Source organism: Agrilus planipennis, unplaced genomic scaffold (genome assembly GCF_000699045.2).
Source record: "Agrilus planipennis isolate EAB-ADULT unplaced genomic scaffold, Apla_2.0 scaffold178, whole genome shotgun sequence".
Lineage (NCBI taxonomy): Eukaryota > Metazoa > Arthropoda > Insecta > Coleoptera > Buprestidae > Agrilus > Agrilus planipennis.
Window position 1 is genome coordinate 493,959 of NW_020439320.1, and position 10,939 is coordinate 504,897.

The window sequence follows — 10,939 nt, forward strand, 5'->3', positions numbered from 1 at the left end:
GTAACTAGTTTATAAACTATGAAATAAAGAGCATTTATGTTAACTCTTATCCTACTTGTATTCTATATTTTTGTTTAATTTTTATTTATTTTGATCTCATAATCCTGTTAATATTAGCTTTCATTTATTTTTAGCTCTAACTAACTAATTGGTAAAGGTTAATACCTTTCTTTCGGATAGGAGTAAGTCTTTTGCCCCAATATGTTTAGATTAAAATAAAGCGATGATAATGTGTATACTTGACTAATATTTAATCATTTACGTTAATTTTACTGAGGATTTTTCAATTATTAATAAGTTGATTCTCTTGATATCTTATTTAGACTACCTTTTTTAAGGTACCGTATTTTAAAATGAAAAAAAAAGAACCCTTACAGCAACGGCTAGCAACTAGCGGATCACGGTCCAGGTCCTGACCGCGGAAGGTCAAAAACTGGACTGCCAAAAATTTTTTGAAAGTGAATAACTACTAAATTATTTAAAAAATATTTTTTTGTAAATAACAAAGTTTATCCGAGCTGTGAGCGTCACCCTTACTTTTTTTTTTTTGAAGAAGGAATATGCTTTTTCTGGACCTCGATAAAAATTTTCATGAACATCCGGAACCCTTCTAAAATACCTTGCCTACCTTTGCCTTACAGAATCACTCCGTTGTTCGTGTGTTTCTCTGTCATGATCCTTTGTCTCAGGAATGGAACAGTAAAGGAATAAAACTTTTAAGTCAACGGAATCAAAATTTACTGCTGTTTATGTCACATTTTTCTCGTTTAGGTAGAATCAACAAATTTGGCAAGAAGCCATGTTTTACCAAATTAGTAGGGAACCCTTCGTGCGTGAATTTGATTCTGTGAACTATACCTGAAAGAAGTTTACTGGGATGCAACTGTCGGATTTGGAACTTGGGTTTTTAAACATACGTCCAGGAATATTGATATTTAGAAAATCTGAAACAGCCTCCTGTACTCTTATCGGGGTTAGCACTCCTTATCGAAATCTTTGTGTACTCTACCATATCCTATACCATTTGAGAACAATAATTCAAATCATCCAATTGAGTGGTCAATGATATTATCACTATCGCAGTACATTATTACTAATCGAACTTAATTTGTCAGTAAAAGAACTTGAATGAGATATTCAAAAGAGTTATTCGATTGTGAAATCGTTTGATCTGAAGATATGAAATGGTCTATACAATAATAGAGATGCATCAGCAGATACACTTGTAATTTTATTATTACAATTGCCTATTACAAAATCGAAAATGAAAGTGAAAAGGTGTACTTTTTGTATTTATTATAAGTCCAGTTTGGAATACAGTCAAAGGCAGTTTCTTTGTAACGGACACATTTAAAAATATTAAACTTTATTCCTTTAATTCATGAGTTATCAATCAACTTTAGGAACTGCTATATTTTTTGTGTTCGATTGGTTTCACTCCTTTAAAGATGCAAACAGTGATTAGTAAGTTCAATGATACGGATTTTGTTAAATATCAATCAAAGAAATATCTATACCTACTTCACTTACTTCACAAAAGGAGTAGATTCTCAATTCAACTGCTTTTTGTATGCTTGTTACGTGATTACTCTGCCAATTATGAATTAATTTTGATGATCTATTCTTCACAGATAGTTCTATATAAATTTTNCAGAGAACATTATGGATCAACACCAGTACTTTCAAAACCTGGTAAATGAACATTTGTATGCATTAATTTTCATAACTGCAATTTTTTGTAAATTCATTATATCGGTATTAGAGTGGTTCGGGAAGAAAATTTAATTTGGCACTATTGTGTCAGAAGCATCTTATCAATGTAATTAATACTTTGGTAACGCATCCAAAAGAAAAGAGAAAATATATATTTTTTAATGTGTCACAAAGGGTTAGTTAGTCTCTAGTGGTACCAATAGTTGGGTTTCCCTTAATTACTTTTTCTAAAGTTGTGTGTTGCCGATTTCTACTTATTTCTTTAAATTCTTGGCATTCCCCATGACCTGAGGTTTAGACTGTGCTAAGGAATGGAATGCTAAGGCATTTGAAGGGCGGGGATACCGGTTCGATTCCAGATCCGTCTGCCTTGGTCCATGTTTTTCTGTGGTTTTCGTGGGTCACTTATGCAAAGTAATACACTAATATTCCATAGATAATCTTTCACTTCTATCTTCATTTCGCCCATGTCATCTATCTCAAAACAGTTAGTACGTATTCATTCCCACAATTCCTTCCGCCTTGCCCTCAAAGGTTTTTGACGTGACAACGTCTTATAATTCGATGGAGCCGGCTGCACGCACAAAAAAACATGACTCGTGCGGCGTTACCTCGTTCTGAGGCGTTCCATTTAAGGCTTGAAGTGCAAGCGAGAGCGCGGAACGAGCGACAAAGAGGCACAATCGGCCTCCGCGTTCGGCAGCGTTCGACATCTGTCTCTCTCCTACTTGAGTGAGCGATGCGTCCGCGTGGACAGCTGCTATACAATAATATATTTCCATTTACCTCCTTCTCTATATCCATACAAAATACGTATCTATCAAACAAATAAAATTAAAATTTTCTTTTGATAAATGAAACCATTTAATCAGTATTTTTGTATGACGTTGTCACGTTCAACTATCGTCAGTAAACAGACTTTGCAGACAACCGATTATTTAAATCTAAAATTCGATCGAGCGACGTGGTCTGGAGATCTAGGTAACAGCTTAGCATTTAAGAAGTCCTGGCAAGTTTTTCTGTGCTTTCCTTGGACCCCGGAAGCTCCTCATCTTGTCGCGTCGGTGGTAGGGGAATCAATACTTATACGCACGTTATGACGAAGCTAAATAACCCTTAGGAATCTGGAAGCAAAGTGCAGGTAGGCCGTAATCTATGGACAAGGGTAAAGGTCCGGATGCCCCGAGAGGAAAGCCAATGTTCCTCTGGATGATGCTCTCCCTGGATGATACTTTCCACGCCTTTGTTCAAGGCGAAGTAAGTGTCCTCACATATTAGAGTGCATCAGGCGGGGTTACAGAGATTTGAAGAGAACCTGACCTATAAGGAGAGGGGTTACGACATGAAGCGTGTAGGAGAGAGCAGCTATACGCGGATCGGGTATGCTGCTTGACCCACTAAAGGGGTTGTACATTTCGGGCTGTTAAACATTGTAGCTTGGGCTAGCCAGGAGGCTGAAGAGTATCCGGAGATAGCGCGTATACGGTTGGGCGACATCCTATAGCGACGGTGGTTTGGAGTAGTTGATGACCATCGGAGTGCCTGTACTGGTACCTCGCGGGCTGGCTGTCCCGCTAATTGGTGTCGGACTTGAAGGGGTAATTGTTTAATAGGGGTTAGGAGGTTGTGCAGCGAAGGGTTTGGATAGGCCTTAATATGGGGGTTATCGCCTCGTTAACCCTCAAACACCACGGTGGCTTTCTGCGATCAATCTGTCTGACGTATGGGAGGCCCCAAGGAGCCCTTTATTCCATCCTGGCACAGCTGTGCTGGTTTAGCATATGGATAAGCCTTGCTGCGGTGGGTGCCGCTCGTGCTTTCCTTGGATTATTTAGTGATTTAGACAAATGTTTGGGAAAAATATTCCACAAATAATCTTATACTTTTCTTCTGCCGTTTCATCTTTCTTTTCACTGCCACGCCTCACCCATTGCTACGATTGTAGGATAGAGGTCAAAGAGGGTCTTCTGCCTAAGCCCAAGTTTGTGCATACTGTTCGTCTACCAACATCACAAACATAGAAATGTATTATACGGTACCTAACACACTTATGTCATACATAATGTAGTTCTCTGCCACTGGGTGACTATTAATTTATTTATTTTGTGACTTATACATTTTGTTTTTATTTTTACAATTTTTGGAGACCATTCAGGAGACCGCTACACGAAAAGTTTTAGAAATAAAGATATGGTTTAATACCTTTATAATGATTTTAATATAAAAGTGCAGTTATTTGATTTTTTCTAATCGTATCAAATACGTTATACAACAACAGGGATTATTTTGAAAGCGCATTTCTGTTTCAGATTTGAAAGAGATCTACCCTCGTTTAGATAGCCTTAATTATAGTCTCGATAGAAGAAGTAAGACACGAACAATGTGTCAGACTTCTCCCGATTCGATAATGAGTTCGTTTAATTCAATACCACAAAAATTAATTAACTGTGATAGTATGGATAGCGTTAGGAAATCGCCTGTTTCAACTATAGGAAGCACAGTCGCGTGAGTATAATCTGCCTATAAAATAAATGATCCTGCACATTGACGTACACATAAGAATAAATAAATCGTTTGCCGTTTGTAATTTCATTATCGTTAAATTCATTTTCAATTACTAATCGTTAATAGTAAATATAAATAAGTCATTAATTTGGTTGGCGAACCAGTTAGCAATTGTAAGAAGTTCTAGGACATGCTAGTCATTTTAGTGTATGTATGTTAAGTATAGTACTCGCACTTTAACATGGCACAAAAGCGATAAAAGTGACACGACCACCGGCACTGGAGAAGGAATATACGTAGTAAGTGCCTATAGTGGCCAGTGATAATACTGCGCCTATGATTTGTTTTTGTTTTTTTTGTTATTTAGTTTTTCCTCGAGGAGGGGAAATCTTTAAAAAACACCCCCTGAAGGGGGTAGTGTCGGATTCGCGGAAGCGCCTACAGACTAAAATCCTTCCTCGAGTAAGGATATCGACCTGGAGGTTATACATCCCAAGGAAGGTTCAATGGGAAGAGGTTGGGGCGGGAAGGGGATTGAATGTAGGAAAGGAAGCGTTGGGCGGAAAGGGGGATGAAATGGAAATCGGTGGCTCACCTCGAAAGAGTTGGGTTGGTACTTCGCTAAAAAAAGGAAGGGCCTTCTGAAACGGTTGTTTGGTTTAGGGGCGAAATTGGAAAGTGTTGAGAGTATTACGTAACGCATTTTATGAAAATTTTTGGCCCTTATTACTTCATATAACGTACTTCAACATTACCCCCTCTCTGAACGGTAAGAAATTCTCATGCGATCATGTATACCTGAAAATGTCTCGCATTGCCCTTTTAACATTTTGCAAGACCCTATTCCCCCTCCCAAATTAAGTTACTTAATATTGGAACGGCCTCGTACAGAAATTCATTCATGTATTGTTATCCTATTTAACACTAATTAAATTAAGGTATACCTTCATGATTATTATTCAATCTGCTCAGACTGGTGGGAGAATCTACGTACATTAAAATCATAATGCCATAAAGACATCGTCGACAAGGGTTTATTGCGTTTGTGTCACTTTAAAGCGCGAGAATAACATATTTCTGTATACATGACTTATAATATCAAGGTTTCTAATAAATACAAATTTATTACATTTAAATATTTAAATTACCTGGGCCTTATTCTCTAAAAAAATTACAAGGGTAACTGTCAATGCCTAGTAAACTAATAAACAAAAAAAAGGGGCTAGTGTGTGTTAGTGTACACGCGCATGAAGTGAAACTTCTTTAGATTTTATATTATAGTAGTATTCTTTAACTAAATTATTGCATTAACTAATTACTAAACATTAGAAACATACAACTTTATTTCCAACGGACGAATGCGAAATATTTTTTTAGTTTTGTTAAAAATGTTTACGATTTCATCAAACAAGTTAGCTTCGAAGCCTATTAAAATGACTCCTTTAAGACATATCCACTAGGGGGAGCATATGGCGCGTGACGCGTGACGGCCTAACTTTACACTTTTCGGTTTTAAACCCTAGTAAATTTCCTTCCTACCGTCGATAAAGAAGTTTCACTTCAAAAATGAAATAAATAAATTCAGACTTCGTTGGAGGTTGGTTGCAGTTTGAAGTGAGTCGAAGCTAAGGCTAAAATAGTACAAACGATACTTAAATTTATTAACTTTTTACTTTTGCCTTCCATAAGGAAAAGTGCATATCGGGGATTCGTAATTTAATTAATTGGGCACCTATGTAAGCCTGTAAAAATATATAAATAACACTATTTTATTTTTCTCCAAGAAACTGTGAAATTATTTTCATCAGTTAAAAATGTAAATTTTTTACAGATCAATGCCACATTGCGAAAGTTTCTTAGATTTGACACCTTCTCCTTCTGATTCTGGAATATCGGAGTTAGAAGCAGCGTTAAGGGATCGAGATTCGGAACTGGCTTACTTAAGACAGACAATGGAACATAACGAACAAGTTATCTTTAGGGTTTACCAAGAAAAAGAAAAAATTTGGGAAAGAGAACTGAGAAAGTTAAAAAACGTTCAGGAGACGAGACTTCGCGCAAGCGCTCAAAAAGTAATGAAATTGGAGCAAACGCTTATGATGCAGTCTTATCAACTGCAACAAGATAAGAAAAAGTTTAACGAAGAAATTCAAAAAGTTAATTGTGAAAATAATAAGTTAAGAAAAGAAATGGCGCTATTAAGGGAAAGACTGGATGAAACAGAATGGAATTTATGTCAGAAAACAGGAGAACTGTCGCTTCTGAAGAGTCAGTTAAAAGATTACCAGGTAAATAAAACAGAATTCTTCGCCTTTTAGTGTTTGTATCTCTTTGAAACATATTTTCTATTTTATAACTAATCATTAGGCTATTAAAAGTGAATGAATAAAACAATTAAGTAATCAGAGTTAACCTTATTTGGTATAAGTGGGTATTACGTCTAATAAAGGAAGTGTGTTCTCATTGGGTTGAATGATTTATTTTGTAGTGGGTAGGTATTAGGACTACAAAAGCTACAACAAATAAATGATATAATAATTTAACAAAGGCATGAGAATGTTCTGGAAGCATGACAATAGTGGGCTTCGTATTGTGAAGGATTACGTGCACCGGTATTTGTTTATTGTATTAATAGAAAATGTTTAGTCTTACACACTAAAAATATATACAGGAAACAGAAATAAGATTAAAATATATACAAAGAAAAAAATATGTAGAAGAAGGAAGTATTAGGTGCACAAATAAAATATATAAAAAAGAATTAAGCCGGCTACTTTACTCAAGACTCCCTCTTCCTTGCCGCGGGTGTGTGGAATATTGGAGTTGAGTAAGGTTTGTAGTAATTCTCTCTTCCTTGCGACGGGTGGGTAGATTGTCAGAGATTAGTAAAATGTGTAGGATCTCTCTCTTCCTTGCCGCGGCTGGGTGGAATGTCAGAGATTAGTAAAGTGTGTAGGATCTTTCTCTTCCTTGCCGCAGCTGGGTGAAATGTCAGAGATGAGTGAACTGTGTCGGATCTCTCTCTCTTCCTTGCAGCGGTTGAATGGACTGTCAGAGATGCGTAAAGTGTGTAGGATCTCTCTCTTTCTTGCCGCGGGTGGGTGGAATGTCAGAGATTAGTGAACTGTGTCGGATCTCTCTCTATTCCTTGCCGCGGGTGAATGGAATGTCAGAGATGAGTAAAGGGTGTAGGATCTTTCTCTTCCTTGTCGCCGGTTGGTGGAATGTCAGAGATGAGTAAAGTGTGTAGGATCTCTCTCTTCATTGCCGCGGGTGGGTGGAATTTCAGAGATGAGTAAAGTGTGTAGGATCTCTCTCTTCCATGACGCGAGTGGGTGAAATGTCAGAGATTAGTAAAGTGTGTAGGATCTCTCTCTTCCTTGCCGCTGGAAGGGTGGAATTTCAGAGATGAGTAAAGTGTGTAGGATCTCTCTCTTTCTTGCCGCGGGTAGGTGGAATGTTAGAAATGCTGCTATTGAGGAAAGCATCGGTTATTTATACAAGCCCCAGTGTCAAGCAAGGGTTGGAAAAGAGAGGAGTTGAGATTGGGGTAGGTAGAGAAGGGCGAAAGTAACGATAAAAATGAAATTGTCTAAAAAGTTATTTTCGTTGTGAAAAACTAAAAAGCAAACGACTAAAACGGATAGATCATGCATCAAAAATTGAAGTTAGAAAAAAGAACGGTGATTGCAGGATACAAAATAGTAAAATAGAAAATAGAACACTTAGAGAAGGAAGAAAAAACAGTAAGAAATAGAAAAAAAATACTAAGGAAAGGAACTACAACCGAATACGAAATAGGAAGGTTAGAAATACAAAAAAAAAAATTAATTAAAAAAGGTAAAGTTCAGTTGTAGCACAGGGGTATGTTAGGTAGGTAGAAAGGTAATTAGGCTTGTTGCGGACAATCTTCTTCACCGGAAAAGACCAGTAATGCAGCAATTCCGAGAATAAATTTTGGTAATTGAGTAAGTAGGCTGCTTACAACAGTATATCAACTGAGTTTAGGCATATAATAGACGACTTGTTTCTAACATTTATCTGTAGCTTCTTGAGACCAAGATTATGTTACTAGTTGTTCCAAACTCATACTGCTTATCATACAAGAGTAGTTTTGTCAACTAGCGCATTAACTACTTTTTTGATAAAAATGATGAAATTTTGTTCCAGAACGAACAAACTTGCAAAGGTCAGGAAATTATACAATTGAAAGCTGAATGCAGAGATACTCAAAACGAACTAATATTCTATAAATCGGAAAATCAGCAACTGAAAATGCTTTTGGCGGCAAAAGATACAGAAATAGAAAAGCATAAAAAGGAAAACGAGTTAACTAGAAATAAAACCGATAAAACCAATAGAAGAAGCAGTTCTACAACATCCGTTAGCAATGATTCGAGACTAAATGAAAATTTTAAGGAAAGAAAAGAAAAACCGCCTGATATAACGGTTCTTTCCTGCGATGATGGCCAGTTAGTGAACGCGAAGTGGCATTATATTTTCGACGATGATTGTGATGAGGGTTCTGCCACGCCGACAACGTTTCATCTCAATCGGTATTGCAGTTGTGCCGAAATCAATAAACTCATGGAACAAATAAGTTTAAAGGAAAAACATTTCGAAAAAGAAAGACTCACGTGGGCTCATGAGAAGGAGAAAGTGTTAAGGTATCAGAGACAATTGCAAATGGATTATATTCAGATGTTTAAAAGGACTAAAAATTTAGAAAACGAAGTTGAAAATTTAACAATCGAAGTGGAACTACAAAAAAATAATAGTAGGAAATATCCCTTAGTTGATTCTAAAAAGCAGACCATAAACTTATGAAATTAAGTTTTACTTATTTATTAGTTCCTTTTATATTGTGGTAGCTTTCTTAACATATTTCTAAGAAGACTAGAGATGGGAACATGCGCGAATCGTAGTAGAAAAAACAAACCTTTTACGTGTGACAACTACCGGTACCGAAATCGATGCGCAGTTGCTTATCGCGCAGCGACCTTTGTATTTCTTCATGCACGACGCGTTTCTGACCTATTTACTTCAGTTTAAATTTATGCTTCTCTCTCTAGTCTTTTTTGAAATTTTATAGGATAATAGGTTAAGGTTTCCACAAAAGGTGTTTATAGGTAATTTTGAAGAAATCATTTGCGAAGTATGAGGTTCATTAATGATTCTAAAAGAAGAAGCTAGAAGTGCGGAAAATTATGGGGAACTGAGTAAGTATCGCTAATGATCCAATTAACAAACTTTTCAAGGTATCTGTCTCAAAATAGTAACAGATGCAACTTCTCGGTGGATTAGTAATTTCATATAGAAACTAAGAGTCCTTAGAGTCCGATTAAAAGAAAAACTCATTGTTTAACACACTGTAGACTCTCGATTATCTGAAACGCACGGAACTATTTGAGTATTGGTTATCGAAATTTTGGTTAAAATGGAGTTTCCTTTAATCTAAACAATTACTTCTGTCTCGGTGGCCTCTTTTCCGCTTTTAGTGTAACTGAGCACTCGTTTGTTCAATAATGATCATCTTTTGACGGCTTTCAGCTTCTAAGTAAAGTCTTAATTAACTTTTGTTGCCGGTTCGTTTAAATCGACACGTTTTCTAGGATATTAATTCTTGGTCAGTTACTTCTGGAACCACTAACTTTTTCTAATATTTTAGTATGGCAGTGTTCCTAATATTGCTCTGCTCGGTTATATGTACAACGTCTTTGAGATTGACTTTTTCCAATAAGACTTTCAACAAAGGCTAAGCATCATCTTCTCCAGTAGGATCTTCATTAACATTTGTTGCTGGTTCATGTAAATCGAGACCAGTTTTCTTTGAATTAATTCTTGGTCAGTTATTTCTGGAAGCTCTAACTTCCAAGATTTTAATATAGCAGTGTTCCTAATATTGTTTTGGACATTGGTTGTATACACAACGTTTCTGACATTGACTGGTTTTAGACGTATTCCAGTCAGACTTTCAAAAAAGACCCAGCATCAACATCTTCTCCAGTAACGTCTTCATTAACTTTTGTTGTTGATTCATATAAATCGAGACCGGTTCTCTCGGAATTAATTCTTGGTCAGTTACTTCAGGAACATCTAACTTCCGAGATTTTAATGTGATAGTGTTCCTAATATTGTTCTAGACATCCGTTATCTACACAACGTTTTTGAGATTGATTGCTTTTAAACTTTTTTCAATAAGATCTTCAACAATGACTAAGCATCAATACCTTCTGCAGTAAGGTCTTTATTAACTTTTGTTGCTAGTTCATTTAGAACAACAACAGTACTAGTACTAATTCTAAGATTTAGAAAATACCACAAATGGCGCGGTAAACACCATCTGTAGTACGATGCTACATTTTAGGAGTACGTATGCTCCAACAAGGTCCACTTGTGTGGATATCTACTCGCTGAAACGAATCCCGGCGTAGCTCACCTCAACGTGATAGGCACGTTACCATAATCGAATAAAATAATTCGAAGTGGTCTATATTCTGTCTTGATAGGCACGTTTGTGGTAACATGCCTATCAGGTTGGGGTTAGCTACGTCAGGATTCGTTTCAGCGAGTAGATATCCATACAAGTGGACCTTACTGAAGCATACGTAATCCTAAAATGTAGCATCGTACTACAGATGACGTTTACCGCGCCATTTGTGGTATTTTCTAAAACGCACTGTTAAGACAGTAAGTAAAAGTTGGTCTGTGTTCTGTCGGA

General features: G+C 36.6%; 1 protein-coding gene across 1 annotated transcript; it reads left to right on the forward strand.

Moving 5' to 3' along the window:
• Positions 1-1,652: 1,652 nt before the first annotated feature.
• Positions 1,653-10,595, forward strand: LOC108738409 (leucine zipper putative tumor suppressor 2 homolog). Its single transcript, XM_025978537.1, has 4 exons — positions 1,653-1,692; positions 4,023-4,218; positions 6,050-6,506; positions 8,389-10,595. The coding sequence occupies exons 2-4, from the start codon at positions 4,094-4,096 to the stop codon at positions 9,043-9,045; spliced, it is 1,239 nt and encodes a 412-aa protein (XP_025834322.1). The 5' UTR covers positions 1,653-1,692; positions 4,023-4,093; the 3' UTR covers positions 9,046-10,595.
• The last annotated feature ends 344 nt before the right edge of the window (positions 10,596-10,939 follow it).